Below are 25,282 nucleotides of genomic sequence, written 5' to 3'. Positions count from 1 at the left end.
CGGTTTTTCAGCGGAAAATGATCTGCTTCATCGGAAGGAAAATTAGAACTCCTTGGTGTATACACGACGTTGACAAATCCAGTTTCTTGCTTCAGCTTTTGTTGCTGCTGCACTCTCTGCGTTCGTTTTGGAGTTTGTACTTCTCTGTCCATTCCTCTTGCTAATTTCTTATTTCTTTTCTAAAGACCTCTTCTATGAGGACTTGTACTGCCCTAGTTATTCTCACATTTATTTTATATGTCTTCCGGCTTCTGCATCAGGTCTTACATGACACCACGTATATTCACGTCCGAGAGCATCGTTCAGCGTAGCTAATTTGAAAGTCATCTTCATTGGTTGGCGAGTCAACAAAAGATGGCCAGACTGGCGACCGCCCCGACTGAGAAGTCTCAAGCGAGGACGCGATTAGAAAAGAACTACTCTTCGGGATTTGTGTATCACCGCTATAATTAACATAATCCAGATAGATAAAGAGAAGTGAAAGAGCACATATTCATACACTATCCATTTTTAAAACAAACAACAGACACAAAAGAAGCACGCTTTGGCAATGGTGCAGGCATATTTCAAGGGGTCGATCCCTCCATGCTCCATAAAAAAATTATCGAAAATTTCCACAGCAACGTCGTAAAATGTCTAGAGAAGCCGAGGTACTACTCCCCCTCCTTTTGAGATAAAAGTAGACACACTTGCTATATCTGTCTGGTGAAAGGCCATTGAACTTCAGACTGCCCTAAGAAAAAAGAGAACCGAACAAAGAAACAAAAGGACAAGGAGGTGAAGGCTACCGAACATGAAGATAGGCCCTGCGAAAAGGAGGAAGAACTCATACCAGTCCAGTAAGAGAAGAAAAGAAGACGAGAACCACGTGAGAAAGAGGAGAAACCTGTGAAGATGAAGACATTCAAATGGAAAAGAGAGAGTTTTAAAACAAGAATTATCCCATGTATGTGAAATCATTATGGTCTATCACGAAGATCACATATCCGGCTGTTAGGAAACGAAAGATCTATGTGGAGAGCCAAGGATGTCTGAAACGAGTCTTAATCTAACTCCATTGTCTAGAAAAGATCTCAACTCTATTGCCAAAAATTTTGTCTTTACATTGTATGTTTTTGTTTGTTGGTTTTTTGTTTGTTTGTTTGTTTATATATTTCACCTATACAAGTTTGTCGCTTGAGAGTTCCACCCATGTTCAATTCTCCTTTCCACTATACAGTACCACACTGTATCATTTCCTCGCGATACAGTCCCACCATGTTAAATTCCCCTTGTCGCTATATTCCAACTCCCCTTTTCTAACACAGAAATCCCCGTGTCGCTATATTGTCCCCCTTCACTGCTCGTGCCGCCCATTCCGTTGTGAGAGCTCAACCTATGCCCTCGACGATATTCGGTGGTGTGTGAATGCAAAGCGTTCCACACCCATCCATACGTTGGATGCTGAAAAGCGACTGAGTCAGTGTGAGTTGAAGTGTATCAATGAGCATTTCAAATAGCTTTTTACTCTTAAGAACGCCCACCGACCGGCCGAATATAGTAATCTCACCATTCCAGAATTCCAGTCTCCGGTACTTGTTATCATGGCGAATAGTGTTAAGAAGTTAAATATTCGCGTCATAAACAACAAGACACCTACGCACCACTTAGCACACATTTCGCTCGGGAAATCCGAGAATGCAGAAATCCAGAAGTATATCTCACGTTCGATCTCGTAGCTATCTATCGAGACGAAACCGCGACCGGAAACCGATCCACAGTCCCTCATCGGATATGGCTGACCACCTTGAAGATATAAGGTCTTCCCCATATAACTGCCATCGACGAACGTCACTCTTGCGAAACAACGTCCGCTGGGCAGTTATTTCCTGAGGAGAGGGCAAATGTTGCTCAGTATCGCGCTGAGTATATGCTCACTACCTAGATGTAACACGGGTACAAATGCATAACTAATCTTGGTTGCTTAAACGGCACAGTAAGAACATGAGTAGTTAATATTCACGCAGATACTGTATGCATGTAGTAATTTGCACGCAACAGATTCTGATCAACCATGAGCTTTACTTTGGTGGGTTCAGTGAAAAACTATAGCGGACAGTAATGCCAGAACCCAGTTAAAACATCAAGTTCACAGCAGTACAGCGATCATCAAATATCTTATATCATCTACACGGAATTGCATGTTTCACAGTTCCAGTGCGAGATGCGGTTGCAAACAACAACTACCAAACATCACAAGTCGCCGAACAAGTCTCATGCGGGTTTTTTGTACAGTAATTAGGTGTGATGGGTAAACTCAGTCAATAATGCTGTATCGTGCCCGGAATTCAGTTGATGTGTTTCTAAAATCAATTTTAGTTAGAAGTAATCGGCTTCGACAACAACTCCATTCACCAGGAGTCATGATAATGACCCGTGATAACATTCGAGAGTTTGATGCATCCACTCATTGATGAATCTGAGACCGGTTCCAAAGCCAGTGACCACTGTCACATCATTAGCGCATAGAGAGGAGCCGTACACAACGCATGCAATCTACAGTTGAGAATTTCCCCAAACAAAGCAAATTTCCATGTAGTGCTTCATAACCTGCATGGGTGTGATGGCTACTTGCTAATGCAAACAGTAGCCACGGCATCAAACTCATCGATTAGAGTGATCCCCAAAAACATGACACAACACATAATATTTTTGTTGGGTCAACTACAATTCATCGATTCATTATAGTTTCTGAATTCATCCTTGGACAAGTTAGTGAGCAATCAAACGGCAATCACTCGCAAGTATTGTCTTCCAGGGTTTAACGCCCCAAGTATTAACTTGTGAACAAGAAAAGGTGTGCATCCATAAGAGTAAATGAGTGAATAGAACAAATTTGCTGAACAAACTTGCCACCGACGGAAGCATTTTATTCATCGATGTCACGTAAACGCATCTCAGAAATAGATTACGAGTACGCAGCCAAAATTTCATCAGCATTCGAATCCAAAACCATCAGTGACTCTCACCGTCTGTTTCTGCGCACTGATTAGTTGTTGCTCGCTAATGTTTTGTGAAATTTTGTGATACTGTCATGCATTTATACAAGTTAGATAATGCACATTACTCCTAATCACCGGTTAAGTATTAGGATGCGTTGTTGTGAAAAATCAAGTTGAAATTGAAAACTGATATTGACCAACATCTATTTATTGAGTGATCACCTCATGGCGGAATTTATACGGAAATTCGCATATACACTGGCGCAAAACTACCCAAATATTAATAAATTTGATTTCTCTTCCCCATCCAGTTAAACCGTGTATCTTTATACCATTAACCTCTTTGGTTGGGCGATGATGCAGCGGTTACCGGTTGGTGGATTACAGCGGATTGATCACACACACATTGACGTACAGAAACACAGAATGTAATCACGGATACATATTTGAAGTTGATATAAGATACGCTGAACATTACAGGATGTAACAATCGATTATCTGCTGGCCCCAGGATCATTGTTGGTGTACGGCACGTGGCTGTCCTCGTATCACTGCACGATGGTTAATGAACCCGAACGTATATACAAATGAATCTGCGTAGATCGTTTCCGTTACAGTGAACAAAAGACATTTCTAAGCCTTATCGACAACCTTTGACTCAAAGAAACATTTTTGATTTTGTCAAAACTTACAAAAGCTATGCTGGTTCGTCCCTCTTAAGCTTGTCGAAGCTGCTAATGTACGAGTCATACGAATGCAAGATCAACTGTTTTTCCAGAATCGGGTCAAGATGTTGAACACCTACAGTCAGTTGTTGTTGGCGCCTATCACAAACCATTATGTTTACACGGACATGGCCGAACTAAGTTTGGTCAAAAAATTGGATACCAGCGATTATCCAAAAGAACCAAGTTGCTTAGTAACACCAATACAAATTTGTTGGCAAGTTCAAAGAAGAATGCTCGGGTAAACCAATCGACCTAAAATGTACTCGACTGTGGTTCGACCGCAACGTGGTCTCACTTCCAGTTGCATCAGTGAAACCAGTAAGAACATTAAAAACGTCAAAAGTATTCCACTGGTTATTAAGCAAAAGGATCTCAAATACGAGATAAACGTAGAATGTCTTCGACACTAAGGTAAATACGCACATACGGCAAATCTTACTCGGTGCCAGAAACATCATATAGATATTGATGGATGCACTAAAGTGAGTTTCTCACAGCTTGACACCAAGCGATGGATATTTCCCGATGATATTGTCACCTATCGTTTGGTCATCTTGCGATTGTGAATCAACTTACGGCTAACACAGCTTAACGTGAATGTTTCAATGCGTTTGCACACGGAGGACATCCACTAGCGCATTAAAATAGATAATGGTGGTCGTTCCGTATTGCCTGGAACAACTTCCTCGGCTTCTCTCGAGGCATGCAAGAGATTCAGTGCTTGAAGATGAGATCTTTATCATTGACGATGGTGAGCGTGCCATTGTCGTTGAGCTATTTCTGTTGTGCCGGTGTGAGCAAGCAATACGAGATCGTTTCATATCTCGATCACTTTAGTGCTCGCTGAAGCAATGCTGATGCATATGTTGAGACGGAACGTATTCATTTTGGCATCCACAAGATCTTTTTGATTTTCCATGATTTTCCATGATGACATAAGTGAGATATCGGGTGTAATCTGCACCTGAGTTTATGGAGTTGATTGGGTCCTCTCTGTCATCTTCATTGACTGGGGCTACTTCGGCTGCTAAGTTGATCGAGTTGATTGGGTCCACTGTGTGGTCAGCCATTGCTTCATATTAAGACTAATATAGTTTTAAGAGCTTTTTCACTCATACATCTCATGCAGTGCTGTATGATCAGACCAACGTCGTAAAAGATCTTCGCGATGATGTTTCTGTATAAATCCGAACGTCGCTCTCGTGTAACACCTGCTTGCGTGCTGCTCCGTGTGTTTTTTGTCAACATCACTTTAAGCGTCACAGGGACGCTATTTATCTCACTGTCGCGACGGCTTTGTGGAGCGCTTCTGGATTGTGCAGTATCACGTCGGTGACAAAATGCCTCATCGTCGATAGGAAAACATATTGAAACCACACATTTTGCTGAGATATATGAACAGATGACATTTTTAGGTCTCATATTGCTTTGTCGTAGAACGTTTCGAATTGGATCAGCGACGTCAATTGATTGCCCACCATATCCGTGATGAGATTGTCGACGGCTCCCTCTCTCGACGATGAGCTATTGCATGTCAAGGGGAGTTTAGCGTATATACAATCAAATCTTGTTTGAGTATTTTCTTATACGACAGCATTGCCTGCTTTGCGTTATTTTTTGTGTGGACATTTCAGGTTCGATGCGTTTCGTCATCGTTTGTAAAGCCAGTCCAGCCCCGGACAAAATCAGTATCATTGAATTGGCTTGCGCGTCCGTGAACACTACACTGGCGGTGGTCACGACGATTGGTGTCACCGATATGAATCTCAGTACGCGCTTGTATCGTCGGTATTCATTCTTGCACACGTAGACTTTTCGATGATAATAGCAGTAATATGATTCTAGCTTGTGACGCTGCTCCGAGGACAAATACCGAAATGTAAAAATCAATACTTTCATTTGAAATTAGATCTTCAACATTTACGTTTTTAAACGTATGTTCTATGGACAGTAAATGTGATGGAATATAATTTTAATCATATAAGATAACTATAATCTAATCAAGCCTTTCACAACTTCTAAGTTAATTCAATATTAGTTGCATCGTCTGATTTAAGCAGTATTTCAGTGGCATACGGGTATTGGCCAAATTCACGATCAGCTTATCCGTTTGTTTTCTTTTGTACTTGTTCATCCACAGCATGAAATGTTTTGTAACTCTCCGTGAATGCAACAGTGTTTATAGTGTCGATTTCATTTGCCTAGGTGGTATGTTGTTTTAACTGAGCTAATCGTACTTCCATTCACATTATTTTTTTATTTACGTCATGTAGCTATTTTGCTTGCTCTGCCGTATGATTTTTTTTCTCCACAATTCTGACAACGTATTTGTGATAATTCCGATCTTGATGTTAAGGCCATGTTATTCATGTGCCGAACTCATTCATGAGCCTTATATTATATTCATCGTTCTGTTGGAGTCCGTCATTCAAGTCTCTCTGTATTTGTTCAGTCTAATATTGTAAAGTTTCAGAAATCTTTAGAGATGTTCAAACATTCTCAATATAACTTCGATGGAGTCTCAAAATCACTTTCTATGGAGTCTCAAAATCACTTTCCATGTAGTCTCTAAATCACCTTCTATGGAGTCTGTTTCACTGATTTTGTGCCGCTCAATTGATTGCAAATATTGCTTAATGTTAGGTGGATTGAATGGCTTGTACATCAGTAGGAACTTATCAGATCTGTGTTTGAACACGTCATGTGCTCTTAAATATTGTTTCTTTTCTCATCAATCAGTTTTTAAGCTCTGTGAATTTGACAGATTTCTTTCAATGCCATTCCAGTTAACATCGTGTTAGCCTATTCTCTTCAACTCTATATGTATCCACTCTTCCCTGATGTGTTTTGTATTTATTATCATATCGTAAATGTGCATATATTTTATTTACCTCTTCAGATAACTCGTCAGGATCACGAAAATTGACGATTCGGTGATTATTGTGGATACGTCACTATTACGTTTTGATCTAGTATTGTATCTTTTTCATTTGACTCAATGGTTAAATATTCATTGGGACCTTTAAGCGAGAGCTTTCTAAATGATGTATTTACTTTAAATGCATGTTTTGACAATCTACCACTTTGCCATCATCAGTGTTTGATTAATTTAATCTCTAACTTTTCATATATGTTATAGATGTACGGTAAGACTTGCACGTTCATTTATTTCATACTACGGATGGTATCTAACTCATCAGTAGTATTTATGATATCGTAAATGTGCATACATTTTATACACGTTTAAAGTGTATATATTCATTAGCTATCACGCGGAGTATTGTGAACATAATTAGTGAGGCTGGAATGATACGTTCGACAGCTTTGTCAATATTCATTATTGATGTTTGAACAACTATAAGCCTAAATAGCGTCATTAAAAGCATAATGTAAGCAACAGTAAGGGCAACGTATAATGTAACAGTGCAAAATTGTGTTCATTATGTGTTTCTTTTTACAATACACATTATTCATTTAGCATGTATTTGCATTCACTTTCACTGTCTTTAAAATTTTGTCAGGTAAAATTTCACTTGCTTTTAGATAGTTAATTTGGAATTTACTTGGCAAATATTTGATGATAAGCTTCGCAATTTATAGTGTCCATGTTTTTTGGAGGATGAACTGACATCATTAAATGCTTCTTTAAAAGCATGCTGTAGACAATTTTGATAACCGGTAGTACTCTTGCGTGACAAATTGTCTTGATCATCTTTTGTTTCGCTGAGCATGTTGTTATATATGGAGTTTGAAAGCTATTCAACTGGAGACAGACTTAAAACTTTCCGAAAATAGTTTGTGAGATCCCTTTTGAAAAGTTCAGCTTTGGCTTTGTTAATGCATGTAAACTTGTCCCATGATGCTTACTAAGTTCAGCTCTATATGAAATATTTGGTCTTTGTAAGGTTATCCTGGCAGATACTATTATCCATTGTTTTCAATTTCTTGATCATGACAAATAGTTAATTTAACGAAAAATACAATTTGAAATTACGTTTTCCATGAGCATTTTAAAATTTCCTTTCATATCGCAAACCACACAAAAAGTTTAGATACGTTGAATAGCACTTGTTTAATACGGTCATGTTGTACATTGGCCTAGTACGAAATAAGTGTGATTTAAATTTTATAGATTCTATTTTACTGAGGGATTCATGCTTAATAAGGTATTCAGACTCCGGATGCAAACCAATTCGATCGTTTGGTCGGTTTCAATTATGCAATGATGACCAATAATGCCGTCATCATAGAACGTTGAAAAGGACATCCTTTCATTGTTTGCATTTTGATTTTCTTTATATACCATATATTGAAAATTAAGCACCGGTGTTTTGTGTCTTAATGCCAAATTAGCCGGAAGTACAGATTTCATATGTACAGACGGCAATATGTCTTCCTTGCATTTTGCATTCTGCTACTTTACAATATATACTGTTAGAAGGAAAAATCGTACAAGGCATAGTTGGGAAAACATAATCGTTCTCGTTGATGTTCAACATCAGCATATACGATGCTATCAAAATATTGCATAACGGCTCACGTATCCATCGTTTCTTCCCCCAAAATAAACCTTCAGTTCAACATGAATCATCGGATCGAGTGAGCTTTTTGGTAGAATACATTACACCTAAGAATGTAACGGTGACAATAAACTTTCTGAACATAACGGAAAATGATACTGGGACGTACAGGGTGGTACAGCAGTGGAATTCAGGGGATTTGGATGTCAGAGTTTATCTGCAAACGACTGGTATGTATCTCAGAATGTACACAAATATTGAAATGTGGGACAACCCAAATCGTAACCACTGACATAAATGGATGAGGCTTACCTGCTGCAGAAAAGAAAACTAACGCTGAATGTTACTGGCTATGTTGTTCTTATATATAACTTTTTTTTTCTAGTGCTTTGTACGGAGAAAGGAATTGATTTATAGCACAAATGCGTTCATACAGACGTAACGTAGTAATGAATTGTCTCATCTTACCACTTACTTTTGGGTGAATATAGGAACACTAGTGCTAGAATCTAACCTTTACTTTCCGATACAGTAATTGTCAGTTAAATATTATCTCGTTTAGTGGGGCCACCAGGTGTCGCAGGTACAACGTGGTCAAGATGCTTCATTGCAAATGTTTCAGTATTCATTGTTTTGCCTCAGATTGCAAGTTATGGAAGCGTTTGCAAACTACGTAGAAACAAATGGCTTCTGTATCAAGGTGATCAGAATCTGAAAATGTCGTGTTTGAGGGTCTTTAATACCTGGTTGTAATTTTATAACCAATATCAATTACAACACCAGTATGTCGCATACATTTTCACTTGTTCCAGATGAATGATTAATTATATATCAAAGTAACACATGTTTCTAATTCATGAATAGTGCAACACGTGTAAATCATATAACAGTCAATGTACAGTTCGTTAGAGCTATGTACCCAGTATCGTATCATAAGTTACTATATAATTTTTCCAAATTAGAACTGATGAAAGTTAAAAGTTATCCTTACAAGAATATATTTATAAAATATATTACTTATTTATTGTTATGTCATATGCAATCCATCGAATAAATGTAATAATACAGTAATACTATCAAATGCTTTTATGTTTCTATTTTTTCATGGGTACAACCTGTGTATTTAGGGTCGACAGGATAACCAACCGCCCTCATTAGCATATTCCAATTAACGTGCAATGTTTACAAACAATAGCACGTGAAAATGACATAACAAATTCTTTATTGCACTCAGGTCACAAGACATAACACATAAGGAAAAAAACATATGACAAAAACAAAAAATACAATTTAACTCCGATTGACAGCGTTACTCCAGGCATTAATCCAATCGTAATAAAAACATGTTAAAACTTAAAAACATATTTCCTGATACAACTGGAAAGACAGGTATTAAAATAATATATATATATATATATATATATATATATATATATATATATATATATATATATATATATATATATATATATATATATATATATATATATATATATAGTAAGTCATTACTTTCATATGACCAACCTATGGTACATATCTCTTACTTAAAACAGGAACGAAAAATAAACACAAAATTAGCGAAATTTTTATAAAATAATATCGATCAGTTTAGATAGATTTCTTAAAATGCGAAGTTTCTCAAACATAATGATGCCTTAAACCTTGGAACATTTGGTCTCGTATAGAAGTGTTTGGGTAGTAGTCACTTTATTTGTTCTCTGAAATAACGACATTCAATGAGATAATGAAATTCGTCATCCACACAGTATTGTATGCAAAGCGTACACAATCTTTCATATGTAGGCACATTTCCCCATCTTCCCTTCATTATCGGTAATCAGTTATTATATGTTTGAAATTTTATTAAATTTGCCTTATATTCTTATTGGGCTTTTAACAAATAATGTTCTAATTTTAATTCCTTGAAAAAAAAAAGAATTATATGTATATGCTTTCGTTGAGTTAGTAATGGATGCTTTCCATGTTTGTATATACTAATCATGAAGTCGTTCCTTAGATATTGTATCTAGCCAGCGTTTGCTGGTTATGTTTTGATTAACCCAAATAAATTGAAAACCATTTTTTGATAGGATATTTTGAATGCTCTCAACCCATCTGATCATGCATAGACCTTCATTATAATGCTGCAATAGTCTCAGATACATGATACAAGATAGGTTCGCTTGTTTACCGTTAATGAAATTTACCCAAAAGTCAAACATCGTCCTTTCTCTTTGTAAATGTAACTGGGTTCCACCAAGCTCATCATAAAGTATATGCATGGGGGTGGATTTTATACAACTTCATCACATAGTTTAGAAAATCTAGAAGAAAGCGTTCCATCATATCTAATATTTCAAATTCCAAGATCCCAGTTGCGTATGTGAAAATTGGGACTATTGTCATATAAAAAAGTTTAAGCTGACAGTCAACAGGCAAATTCAGACTTTATATTTTTTTTTGTAAGAAGGTACATAGCTTTCATGGCTTGACTAATTATGTTCTTAATTCTCAACAAAGATATACCATTCTCGATTAGGGTCAGTCCTAAATATTATAATAGGACTATAATATACAAGTGCTCGGGCTTGAGCGATTTGAGCTGAATTCTAGATAGATTTAAAATGCGATAACTGCAAAATGGTTTAAACCTTTATTTATCATTTTTTACCAGCAGTTGCTCAACATATAGCGAGCACATAAGTGACAATTAATATAATTACTGGTATTTAGTCGCTGTATGGTCCAGCTGTATCCATAATAACGCTTTTACTCTGCAGCATCATTAGATATGAAAATAAAAATGATTAATTTTCATGACGCAAATATTTTTAAGATAAGTTTTTATCCACAAACAAGTTAAACGTTCGTATATCTTCGAAAAGATTTGACAATATTTCGAATCATATTAAATATAGCAACAATATGTTTTCCTGAAAAAAAATCAGAAAATTAATGCATTATTCACCTTGTTTCTTTCAGGGATCAATCATTATACGACAATAATAGCGACAACTCGGAATGAGAAAACAGAAGGTACCTTTTCGACACTCTTTTGACACTAAAATTCTAACTACTCTATTTGAAACTAAAATTCTAACTACTCTATTTGAAACTAAAACTCTTGCTACTCTGTGTGACACCAAGTCTCTTGCTATTTTCTTATCACATAGTTTTAAAGGAATCGTTATACAAAAATTATCAGTACCTTCCTTTGCCCTGAAAATTGACATAATTAGTTAAATATGTAAAAAGTATTTAATTTTAAATTATGTGAAAAAAATATTGTGAATGCGCCATAATAATCTAAATCAGACAATACAAATTAAAGATTAGTTTCTCATTCTTCACGCTAATAATTGATGCAAACTTGAGATCTGTGCTGGGAATAAAACAGTTTACAACTATATAGAATGCTAGAATGCTATGTCTCGCCAGCATTGCTGGTGCATAATCTAAAATATTTAGCGTAGCTACTTTATCAAGAGAGTATGCTATTGCAACAATTTAACTTCCATAAATGCTAACATGGATGATAACGGTGAACGGTCACATCACATTTCATAATCATACATAGTGTTTAGACAACTGAGTCATTTATAAATGCAGAAAAAAAATATTTAATCGAGCACGAAAAGTACATACATGAAAAATTCTTTTATCTACACGTGCCTTCTGCACGTGGTGGTTTGAAATGTAAAAACAAACTGCTCTGCAACATTGAAATCTATATGCCAATGGGGTGCTTTTGGTTTCGCCAATTTCTTCGGCAGTTTCTCAGATTATCGCATCAATTCCTTGCGAAAATTGAAAGTTCGTATCCGCGTACGTTGTTCATTAAGTAAATTGTTGTTGTTGTTGTAGGGTTTAACGCCATTTTTCAACACACGATAGGCTATACATAGCAACCAGTATTAATGGTGGAGGAAGAACCCGGGAAAACCCCGGAAAGAACCACCAACCAACGAGAAGCTACTGGCAAGCTTTCTCACATATTCACATTAGTCGAATTCGAGACTCGAACCCACGCAGACATATGTGAGATGGCAGTGATCAATAACGGAGAGCGCATTAGACCACTCGGCCACTAGGGAACCCCGTAAGTATTTTTTTATGTCTGAACATAATCTGAAAACAAGCTACTATACGAAGTGTTCTTTAGTATCAGAAAGAAAACAGCACTAAGGATCAATTAACATTAACAACTTCAAAACAGTTTTGTTGTCGGGTATAAAGTTTATTTGAGACTTGCCGAACTCCAAAGAGACTGAATGCAGTGCTGCGCATGCTCTTCACTTTGCCATTCAAGGCAAATATGGGAGAAGATTCTACTTCCTGGAAAAGCTATAGTCTAGAGATTTTGACCAGGATATACGTAACGATAACATTGTTTTGTACATAGTCTCTGCAGGTTACACTATTCTCCTATTGTAGGCAACCACTCATGAAAGGATAAGAGCAATTTTCCACTAAGAATGTACTCTTTACATCAAAAAATAATACCAACCCCAAATTACCCGTTTCTAATAAACCAAATCTAATAAAGAGGAGGTTCAGGTGTACTACAACAAAATATATAAAAATAAGGAAGCATGTTTTCTTACCGACCGCCTCATAACATATTTTGAGGGAACGTATTTGCTTCATCAGGAACATCCATTGCTTGGACATCATGTGATTTATCATCTCCTAACATACTATGAAATAGACAAATAAGCATTTTCTCTCATAATAAACAAAATTGTGAACATTCATCATTGCACAAACTTGTTAGTCTGCTGGAAGTACAGCATGCAAGATAATTAGATGAGCAATTGTGTTACTTTTTGTCAAGGTCTAGACTTTGCTCCACTCCTAAATGCCCGCAACTGGTCTGAAGTTGACAGACGGTGTCACATGATGAGATCAAATACTACTAATTTCATAAACAAAATTGTATATCTTAAGATATACGAGCATTGGGAGTGCTCACATAATCAGCATCAGTTTTTCTTTTATTGACGGTATATGTAGTTTCTGTTGGCTCATTTTGAGTCATACAATTGCAACATGAACCTTACGACAGTTAATTAAACATTGTATTGCCATATTTACAGCACATGGGGTCGAGCTAAAACTTTTCACAATTTATAATCAGATCTCCCATAAATATATGTCTGTAAAGGAAACAGTACCTGTATATATTTATACGTGGATCAGAAATAGAGTGCATTAATGCAAATAATTATCGAAACATTCTACGTACTACAAAAGTTAACAAATAATTATGCAACAACTAATTTGAGGGAGAGAAAGAGGTATAGTGGGATAATATGAAGTTTTTTTGGCGAGTAATGAAGGGATATCATGTCTGTAGGTTATTTGTCTTAGAAAATTATTTAAGTCTTATATTATCTATAACATTTAAAAAATGCGAGTGTTTAGGTCATTTGATAGCTCAGCTGATCGAAACAGCAAGACAGGTGTACTGGCAGTGATATCTCGTTGGATTAAGCAATGTGTTAGTCTCAGTCTTAAAATTGTTTTTCCAAACGTTTAATGTGAAAAATATATAAGAATTTCTGGATATATTAGTCTAGTATATATTTATTGAAAATTATGTACATTTCTCAAATTATATTGCGTTGTGTGTTCAATTAACGGATATACAAGATATTAGAGGTAAGATGGAGAAGAGCTATATACAATTTTGTTAATCGTACAGAGTTTATGAAAGTTCCTTCATTCCGATAATGGGAGCCAGCAGGTTTCTCTGTAAATACTGTTAGTATAAGCGCTATGTACAGGTCCAGTTATCTCCACTTCAAATTACAGTCCTTTGAGTCTTAATATGTCAGCGGCAGAGCAATTATCATATAATATATTAACATACTCTAGGGAGAAGGCGTATATAAGTGGGATTCATTCTTTCTAATATTTTCACAACTGGATTGTATTTAATGGACCTTAAAACATTTATCATTTTAGATGCATGTATACAGATATTATCGACATATTTCGAACAGCTACCAGAATCTCAGATCAAGATGGTTATGATGCTCACAAAGATGTAGACCATTTTGAGACTCGAGCTCTAGAAAAATTGGGTCCAATTTGTTGTAGAAAAATCAAAACTTAGTTTTTCGAAAAGTTTAAACTTGCTAGGGATCGTTTAGACTATTGGTCTATAGTTTTAAGCTCAGAATTTAGCAAATATTCGATGTCATTGGTATTAGATGAGAAGTAAGCTAATGAAATATGATCATAAATTTGTTACACTTATACACTTATCAGATTATCAGCAATGTCATATACCAATAATAGTATATATAGAAGATGTCCTTGCTGGACTCCAGCATACATGTGTTTGTTAGTTGACTATTAAATACATTTTGAAGACGACCAGAAAGGTAGTTACTATGCCAACTAATTAAATGTAAATTCCACATCTTTTCAATTTAAAGAGCGATAATTTGCGCCAGACTATCAAAAGGCATTGAAACATAAAGTGTAAAATCGTCACTGATTTAAGCATTGCATATGCAAGAGTTAGTAATATGTGTACTAGAGTTCATAGGCTATTTATACTATGAAACATTTATAAGTTGAGAAAATTTCCAAAGGAATGTATTTTGGTGTAGTCGCTTGGATTAGGTTAGATCCGGTATATATGGTCAATGCCAGCGTTTGCGTTGCATACTGTGTATTTTCCAACTCCTCTCTGCTGAGTTTCTAAAGCCTCTGCAACGTCTACTTATGTAATCAAGTTATCTAAACTTTGTAACTTTGTAGCTCTGAGATTTCGTTCATATCAATGGTTATTTTTATACGACTATTTTTTGTTATAAGTTCACACACACACACACACACACACTGGGAAAAGTGGGAAAGAAGAAATATAAACAAAGAAATATAGCGTTGTGCGGCTCAAACGAATATTTTTCGAATATGCAACCTATCTTTAAAACAATATTAAGTCACTTGTAGTTAAAGAAATAAACAATTCAACACACTATTGATATAACTGAGTCTATAATAATAAAATAATCAAACCTGTAGGGAAAAATTAAAGTGAGATGAGTGTTCCACCATAGCAAAAGTTGTTATGAGTGTTTGTACAAAGTTACTTAGAGACTTGAGAATGCTGTTATTAGTGAAGAATAGGAGTTGAGTAAATCTTTATTAGATACAGTAGAGAATTTGTTTTTCTCAAGTGTATTTTTGTTTATCTAATAATATAATCGCAATCGAAAATAACATTGTATGGATCGCATAGTGATTTTGCTTAATTTCGGAAGTAATATTTCTTAATATGGTGTGTCGTCTCATGGGCTTTCATTCCTGAAATATTATAACTAGAAGCACGAAATATCAGGTACATAAAAATTAATTTGTGTCAAATGGTAAAATACTCTTCATTCCTAGTTTCCGTTTTGACTCTGTATTAGTTTGATTTCTAGATGATATTTGTGCAATAGGGTCCAAGTATTGAATGCTTTGCTCTTCATGTTTCTGAATTAGGGTTAGTGCAACTGATTCCGTATTCTTACAAAATAAAATGTGTTCGTATACCTCCATTTTTATTTGCTGCAAAAGATAGTATGATGATTAATTTTGTTTGCTCTTTTGCAAAGGATATCCAGGATTATTATACAGTTGACATTATTTGATAGAGAGAATCCACCTACATTTACATAACATTATGAACAATGGAGTACTTTTTCGGACTTTTGCCGGAGTTCAGTAACTTAGAGATTCTAATATTCAAGAGAGAAGTGAACAATTTGAAGAAAAGCATACAATGAAGAATAGTAATTCGGGTATAATTTACAGGAATATAAGGAGATCTATTTCGTTGTAAACTGGTGGGGAACAATGCCTGCCGTTCAGATGTTAAATGGTAAATCCTTCAACGAAATGTGTACGTCCAGTAATTAGTCTGCCTTAAAAATTAAACGAACAGATGGATACTTTTCTCTATCGTTAGCAAGCCTTTTCATATTTAGTCAACTGCAATGAGGTCGTATAATAAAAACCATGAGCAATGCATATTTGAGTTTCATTAACTATGGATGCGCTATAATTTAATCATGATTGAAGACCGTCTTAACTTAGATGTTTCTCGTTTAGACCCAACTGTTAGAAATGTTCCAAACATTAACTAGTTTATGACCATGCAATTTCCGCAGCCATTTGTGAGTTGAACATTTGATATTTGTTTATTGTCTTTTTCAATAATTTGCTGACATCAATAACACTCATTTTTTCCCCCCGTAGGCCATTTCTAAATTTCAGAAACTTCTACTACATAGAGCACTCACTATACAGTGATTTCCATTTGAGGTTTGGCAAATTTTTACAGACTTAACGGCAGATTAAACTTTTGAGTGTTCATCGAAAAATTATAAAGCAGAACTAAACATGGATCACTTTTCCTCAGCAATAACACCCCTTGAAAGACGGGAAGGAAAGTCGTTGCCAAATAAAACATCAAAACAAATGTATTGGTACATTTTTATGCATCTATGAGGTACATGTAATATTTAAGACCGTTATTACATATATACCCCTAAATATTCAGTTTATTTTCGATTACAACCACTACATTTCAAAACATACTAGACAACTGAGCAGCGTTTATCTTTGAAAACAAAGATAGTCTATACAATATTTGTTTTTTTTTCTTCTCCAGGAATCAACGATAGCACAGCTATGCCATCTACCCTTAAAGAGGTTACAGAAGGTAATAAAAAAGAAATAAAACTCTTTACCATTTTCATATCAGGTTCGACAACTTTTAGTGAACCAAAAATTGATTCTCTCCCAACATGGTGATGTTTAACATGTGTGTGTGTGTGTGTGTGTGTGTGTGTGTGTGAGAGAGAGAGAGAGAGAGAGAGAGAGAGAGAGAGAGAGAGAGAGAGAGAGAGAGAGAGAGAGAGAGGGAGGGAGAGAGTAGTGCAAAACTAAAGAACAAGACGGAACACAAATCATCAGAGGGTGCAGTGGTTTTTATTCCTTAAATATCGTGAATCTATTTCATTTTTTCCCCAGTAAATGGTATTTTTTCTTCTTTTTTTATTACTTAATGTCCCGTGCTTTACCGCGAAGAAATCATGAAGATCATTAGAAGGGTCATATTTTGAAATATTGGTTGCACTAGGTTCCATTGATTATGGAAGTGAAGCTCATAAGCAAACTTGAAAAGTCAGAATAATACAAAGGGTTACAACTCTGTTCTTTTAAACAAAGACAAATGACAGATAGAAGCAAAACCAATCAGTTGGATAAAACTTAACAAGTGTTTTAATTCTCTAAGTTATAAAATGAAACTTTTAGAGGAACTAACAGTAATTTGAATTAATCAAAATAATCCTACAACGTTATATCACAAGTCCAAAAGAATAGTGTTCCGAATGAATTTAATGTCCATGAATGTGCTTGTGTACCAATGTCCTTAAATATATATATTTACCAACAGTCCTGATGTATCACAAACGCATTGTCCAAAACTAATTTGAATTAATTTACAAATATAGATTAGTGTAAATTCATGAGAACTTTGTAATTCCAACGAATAATCCAAACGAGTCCTCCTTAGTTATATGTAAACACAACATTAAATTAATCTGCAGATTTATTTCAAAACAAGAATATAGGAAGCAGGAATAAATTGATTGTCCACTAATTAGTCCTTCTATACACACTAAGACTCTTCTTGTTTCGTACTTGATATATGTTACAATACCCTCAGCGTGATATATTTTGCAATACATTTCAACGTTATAACAGCACCCATCTGACTCAGTCGTTCAGTAGGAAATTACCAAACTTATCAACAGGTTCATTATTTAGATTTATTTTAAACTTGTAAACCCTTATTTATATCCCATTGCAATAAAAGTAAAGTTACAGACATACATAAAACTGAAATTTGAAGCATGCATATTGTTAGTTTGAGAAGAAGTACTATCTACAATAAAGCTGAAGGTCCAAAACCCTGAACAGTATTATCTTTGTTTCCTTTAGAAATCAATCATAATACGACCACAGCGCTGAACCGGAAAGATAAAACGGAAGGTACTTTTGTTTGTTGTTCCTTTTTCAGTTCTTCTGTATTTATTAGAATAGTTGCACAGCACTTTCATTGTTCTTTGGTGCAGAATACTTGCTTAGAGATCACACGACTTTATGACTGGACTCTATTTCCGGTACAAATTAAGTAAATGGAAACAATAACATTTTAACATTCAGATACCACGATAGCACAATAATATACTAAATACTTTCACACAAGATTTCTCATTTATCATCTATTAGAACTGAACAAAACTTATTGGAATCTTAACGACTACCTAGCCTTGGCGAAGCTTTGAAAATTGACATTATGTATTTAACAGCAGATCAGCACATGAAATACTATTTATACAGAAGGTATAAATGTACTTTGTCCGGGGACAGACCATGACAATCAACCCGCTTGGTCTTGCCTGCCTGTCAAACATTTGTTGATAGAAAATCACATTTCTCCAGAATCAGTTATGCTCATAGATAGAGCTAAAATTAATAATAATAATAATAATAATAATAATAATAATAATAATAATAATAATGATAATAATAATGATAATTAGATGATGATGAACAACAACGCACATTTCCCTGAGGATGAAGTGATTATATTTTTCATTTGTGTCTCTCATTGTTTTTATCTGTTGGTTGTGAGGACACAATCATATGTTGTTTTTAAGTTATTTACTACACTGATCAACAATTTAAATTATGCTGCCCATTTAACTGACGGGCAATATGTATCTCTGAATAAAGAGGTATGTTCATACAGCATGTTGATTTGTTTATTTCAGGAATCATTCATTTCACTAGGATAACTCTGAGCCAGAAAGACGACGTAGAAGGTACGTTTGTTGTAAATAAAGTGTATGCAAATTTCTATTTTTTTATATATTTTACAGGAGCAAATACAGTACTATCGTTGAATTTGTTTATGTTTCAACAAAATGGACATCGGGCATCCTAATAATTTGAACTACGTGTTGCTAGTAATTAAGCTAAACAAATATTTAACCATTTTCTGTCAGGATGGCGCAGAATTGATATCCAATCGTACATATAAGATTTTTTAAAAGCTGCTAAATTTGAAAACTTATTGGAATTCTAAAATTCTAAAGAGATGGCGTAGCGTCAACACTAGTGGTTGGCATTTAACATTGTCATCACATGAAATATATTTTTTGTGCCAAATTTGTCGATTACGATGTTTTTCACAGAGGCAAATAATAGCATCTGACCCAGTCTGGTTTTGGCTGAAATTTAAACATTTATTGACGTGAAAATAGGTATTAAAACACCAGAATATTACCAATATACAAGTTATCGACTCGTATTTTCAAATTATCATACGAGTTTTAAAGGTATTGCTGTAATTAACAAAGCTACCAATTTTCACAGCCATATAAGTCGGTAAAAACATATACCGTTACCAACATCATATTCTAGATTACCTTTGAATCCGAAACATATTTGTGAAACTTTGTTGCAATAGTTTTATCGTATTGATAACCTAGTCTCTTAAATTTCTCATAACTCTTTTGAATGTCTTGAAATGTTGCAGCAGACTAAATAATATATGTGCTGTTTTCAACTTGAGTACCAAAGAAACAGATTGCATACGATGCTATGCTCTGATATAATCTTCTAATACCATCATCTGTCAATCTGTTACCATCATGCAAAATAATTAAGCAAAATAATTCTTTTGAATGAATAATATTAGCGTAACCTTTCCTTTATACGAATGTTTTGACCAATTACACAATTGTTTCTTTGTTCTTTTGTTTGGATTTTATGTGATATCTAATGATATTAAATAACTATTTGACCACTCCGATGGCCTAAGTAGATAGATGGTTAGGCCTAAGTAGTTAGAGGGTTAGGCCGGGTCATACCTCGTATTTATAAAAATGGTACTAACCGCTGGTTCGCTTGGCACTCGTCATTAAGAGGTTAGTGTTAGGACTGGTCCGCCTGGTGTCAGGATAATGAGACTGGGTGGAAGATGAGGCTACGTGTGGCATGATGGCCCGGTGCTTGAGATCACTATAAATTGCCACAATACCGACATTTAAGCGATAAGACTAAAATTGTTAAATCTACATTAAAAATCTAAATCACAAACACGCGCGCACCTTAATAACTATTTCCTTTTTCCTTTTAGATATCTGTAATCATGATTGAGAGGAATGTTAAGTTTATACATGTCAGACTGATTCAGAAGTATGTTAGTATTACAAGAATTAAACCGTTTGTCATCACAAGGTAAATGTGTTTGAAAACATCAACTACGATATGACACAGCCATATGTTGCCATCGACAATATCCAGTAAAGGTGTTCTGTCAAAATTTCACGTCATACTGTACATTGTATATGCTAACACAGTCACCACTGTCAAAGTTTGAAATGAACAAAAATGTTGGGAAGGATGTATGTGAAATAACTTCTTTATTGTAAAAAAAAATTGTTTTTGTAAATATTTGTGTTATGGCTTCATTAATGCGAGCGATGTGTTGCAGGAGAGGAATAAGGTGGTGAACGAATACTTTTCTTAAATAGGAATACCACTAAATTATTTTTAAAATCACTTCACTAGCATCAGGAATATATGAATAATATGTATCATCAATCTCTTTAATTCTACAAATCATTATTTAAATTAAATACGTTATTATCGCCTAACTCTATTTGCATTTTGTATTGTTGTGACAATCTGTTGATGTAATGCAATTTCGAGCTGAGATGGTTTTGTTTGAAAACAATATTTCACCTAGAATTATTGCTTCAACAATTAGCGGCCATTTACTTTAGAGTAGTATCTAGGATGTCAATTGAGGTATGCAAATTAGTTAAAACTTATTCATCAGCAGATTGCCTACATTTTCAACTAAAGTTCTGCTTGACCTGTAGGCAAATATATTAATGTTGAAATGACGCTTTAGTAGTCTAAAAGTTCACCGTTAATTTTAAAACTTCTACAAAGTATAAAGCTGTTCTTATGAATATTGCTAATGGATCAAAAGGACTGTCTCTTAATAGCCGTGTAATTGTTTGTCTGGTTGGTTTATAATAATGTTTTTCTCCAAGCTGACAAATTATATACTACTTATGTTAAGATATGAAGAACTGTAAACACCAAAAATCTCATAAAGAAATTAAAACGAAAGATATACCGGTACCCTAAAAAAAACATCGTTTTGTCTTCTTTTTTGGCTGATTTATTTGGTGATTCATTTCGATCATCTCCAATACTACTGTTTATTTTTCACCACTCAAAGACCAATGACTTTCCATCAATATGAAAGAAATCTGTGAGAAACATTGGTTGCTTACTGATCGAAAGGGAAAACAAATATTCACCGCAAAACTTACAATGCCCGTATGGATGAACATTTGATTACAATTTGAAGCATCCATGATATTAGAAAGAGTAGTCCGCTTCTATGAATAAAGCAGATAGTCCATACAACAATTACTTTTTTCAGGGATCAAGCATTACACGACCGCGGCCGCGACTCCTGAAACAGATGCAGAAGGTACTGTATGTTTGACAAAAACCTTTTAATTTTCTACTACCGAACTTAATAGTTGAACGTACTCTTAACATAACAATGCGTTGGGCGTCAGATACGTTCGGGTACATTAATATTATTTATCCAATTTTAAGCGAAAAAGCCTCTCGCGCGTTTATTTCCATATAAACAAGCAGAAAGAACATTTTGTGACCAAAACCAATAGTCAAACCCATTGACTGAAAGGGACAAAAATATAATTAAAGCTATAGCACGTGTGATTCGCTCACGTGCACAAAAGTATGTCTCCAAAAGTTGGAAACTTTAGTGTGAACATGCCATTGCCACGTTGCTTCGTGTCGCTCTATGAAATTATATACCTTAGTTACATACATTCATTTATCGTAATATTAAATGCAAAACCAGCGATTCATGTTCACTGATTAATCCTTCAAAAATCTATCATTGTCATATACCGCCGATATTAGTAAGGTAGACATTTTGATGTTTCGTACTACTTCTTGTTAAAGTCAATGGGAAATGCGTGTGAACTCGGAGGAAGACAATATGAGTCATAATCTCACCAATTTAAAACGAAACACATTAGTATGTGATGAATTTCCGATATGGATATTGAAAGTAGAAAATACATTTACCACGAGTAGCAGGTTATTTATGTTCAAAACATATTTTTCCTAATGTATACATTAGAAACAATAGTCTAGTCAAACTTATCATGGCAAATCTTATTTTGCTCTTGATAATAAAAATACACATCATGTGATAATAAAGATTACAGTATTTTGCTCTCTGGATACTATAAAACTCCATAGCCTGATCAAATACCAAGGAGGTTTCATTTTCTTGGCAATGAAAAGCAGACTTTGACAGACCCACTGCCAGTATTGATTCTGAAATAACAAAACGCAAATAATGGACTAATCTGACCACAGCTTGAGGGAACCCGATAGTTTAATTCAATAAATCCCCGAAGACGAACTTTACTAAGGTCATCGGACGTACCAGTGCCCATTTAGTGACAAATGTGCCCAACTCGCATAGTCCTCTACGATGGAACACAATATGATGCAGAGTCTGCAACTGATTAGCTGTTACTGAGAGATGCATAGATAGGCTCCTTTCTGGTACCAGAGATAGAGTGGGGTACATATTGACAGACGTAGCCCTTTTTTGTACTCCTTCCCTTTATAACGTACACTAGGTAGGGATGTATGCACTCCCAAGGCAATTGAGCTCGAAGATCCATTGTCCTCACCCTGGATCAAACCAATCCATTAGGTTTTCAACCTTCAACAAATGAACCCCATCCCCACTTCTATTTATTAACATATGCTCTAGCAGGAAATTTGGAATTAAACCAAAGAACATTCAGGCTAATAAATGTTCTGGTTGTAGAGATCTAGAGGTAAGCAATTTGGAGGAATGTCAACATTTACTATAAAGTCTAAATGCTTTCATCTGTACCCCATTATGATTAGTTAAACAAGGTATAATGGCATATTTTGTTTACGAAATTGCACAAAACAAATTCGAGATTGTATACTCATGTCTATAAGCCTGAGTAACAGTGATCAGTCGAAGTGAACTTGAGCATTTGAACAAACTGTTCCATAACATTTTGGAGTTCCAAGCTTCAGTCTGCTTCTCGCAGTAAATGCAGAAGTGCAGTTGTTCACATAAACATATTAATTGCAATTTATAATGTTATTGATTGGTGTATGAGAAATGTGTATCTGCATTTCTTGGAGCCCATCCTAGAACTTGTTCATGCATGTCAAACACTTTTCATTGCACACTGTGTTACCAGCCTGATAGCATAAACTCTGCAATTGTTTTCATTGTAAACTATCATGGGTAGAAGACAATCTGACAATGTGTTGTGTTAGGTTCTTATGTTCACATCGGTGACGTCATAATATCTAGTGTTGCAGCTTTTGACTGAAATAGATACATCCACGGATGTTACCGATCAACGTCAGTTTAAATTGCACACATTTGAAAACTGGCAAGATTTTTCAGTTTGAGTGGGAAATAACATGGATTATAATTTATTGAAAGGTCGATATTATCTGGTTTTAATGAAACGCAATGTTGTTTAGGACCAATATCTTTATAGATTCAGTACTGTACAGAGGATTTAGCATATACGACTTTTTGCACATAACGGATACACAGGGGCCTTAAGATCAAGTATACCTTATGTCATTTGATTAATATAGGGGAATGTGTGTGTGTGTGATTTGGAATTTTAACGTAGCTTTAACAATTTTTCAGTCATATCGCTACGATGTCTGCAGTGTGGCAGTTTATAGTGATGTCTAGCTCTGGGTCATCTTGCCGCAGACATGTAGCATGACGTCCCACCCAGTCACATTATCCTGACATCAGGCCGACCAGTCCTAATACTGATTTCTTAATGCTGAGTCCCTAGCGAGGCAGCTGTTAGTACGATTTTTATAAGTCTTCGGTATGACTCGGCCGGGGTTCGAACCCGCGACCTCCCGCATCCGAAACGGACGCTCGAACCACTAGACCACCGGAGCAGTCCTGTATGGGAGAAGACCTTCAATGACTGTGCAAATTTGTTTCTTTTTGAAACTATTATACAAATAAAAAGAAACCGTTCAATTTCAATGGCAAAGTAAACTAGTTTTTTTTTTCTCGCAGAGTTTCCCTCCAAACGCCAATTGATGTATATTGTGCTCGGAATGGGAGCTGTTTTAGCTGTTTCTTTCTTCGCCTGCATTTTGCACAAATTTAAAATCTGGTAAATATAATTGTCAATGTACAAAACTGTATACATGATTTCTAATCGAAAAACCACGTATATTTATTGTGCGTATTATTCATTTATATTCTCATAATTCATGCTATTTAATTCAGGATAATATGCGCACAATTGAGTGTGTTATGATACAACCCGTTATACATTTTATGACATCGTATTATCGAAATTAGTTAAATGTACATTTCATCATCATCATCATCATCATCATTGGCGACTCGGTCTCGAAAGACCATGCGAATAGCGCCCTTGGGGTGTTGCCTGTCTCTGTTGGCAACGTCTGCTGTGGCTGTGCAGGCCTATACGTGAGTGACAGTCCCTACTGCAGTTGGTGCAGACATACTGGGAAGTCTGCATTACTGTGGTTGCTGTTGCGTTCTTCTTTCTCTTACGTTTCTCTGCCACCAACTGGCCTCTCCTCGCATCAGCGACTGATATGCCATTGTTTACCATCAGTCTCCAGGTGCCTCGGTCCTCAGCCAGCTCTTCCCAGCCATCGGGTGAAATGTTGCATGCCTTCATGTCCCTCTTGCACACATCTTTGAAACGGAGTGAGGGGCGTCCGACTCATCTCATGCCAGTGGCCAGCTGTCCATATAAGATGTCCTTTGGCAGCCTTCCATCCTCCATGCGTCGGACGTGACCCAGCCATCGAAGGCGGCGTTTAATTAGCAGGGAGTACA

The 25,282-nt window shown here is 35.6% G+C and overlaps 1 protein-coding gene across 1 annotated transcript; it reads left to right on the top strand.

Annotated features, from left to right (window-relative positions):
• Positions 1-8,197: 8,197 nt before the first annotated feature.
• On the top strand, positions 8,198-24,585 carry LOC149793176 (uncharacterized). Its single transcript, XM_089968958.1, has 7 exons — positions 8,198-8,459; positions 11,212-11,265; positions 16,901-16,951; positions 18,238-18,288; positions 19,074-19,124; positions 21,767-21,817; positions 24,482-24,585. Exons 1-7 carry the CDS (start codon positions 8,198-8,200, stop codon positions 24,583-24,585), a joined length of 624 nt encoding a protein of 207 aa, XP_089825084.1.
• The last annotated feature ends 697 nt before the right edge of the window (positions 24,586-25,282 follow it).

Source organism: Sinohyriopsis cumingii, chromosome 8 (genome assembly GCF_028554795.1).
Source record: "Sinohyriopsis cumingii isolate HCF-2022 chromosome 8, ASM2855479v2, whole genome shotgun sequence".
Classification (NCBI taxonomy): domain Eukaryota; kingdom Metazoa; phylum Mollusca; class Bivalvia; order Unionida; family Unionidae; genus Sinohyriopsis; species Sinohyriopsis cumingii.
Note: the sequence above shows the minus strand (reverse complement) of the source record. Positions and strands in the feature narration are given on the sequence as shown.

Excerpts from the sequence above, each read along its gene's own strand:
- LOC149793176 (XM_089968958.1), top strand. The coding sequence starts at position 8,198 with ATGTTCAACATCAGCATATACGATGCTATCAAAATATTGCATAACGGC. Across the intron at positions 8,460-11,211 it reads AGTTTATCTGCAAACGACTG|GGATCAATCATTATACGACA; the intron begins GTATGTATCTCA and ends TGTTTCTTTCAG. Across the intron at positions 18,289-19,073 it reads CCGGAAAGATAAAACGGAAG|GAATCATTCATTTCACTAGG; the intron begins GTACTTTTGTTT and ends TGTTTATTTCAG.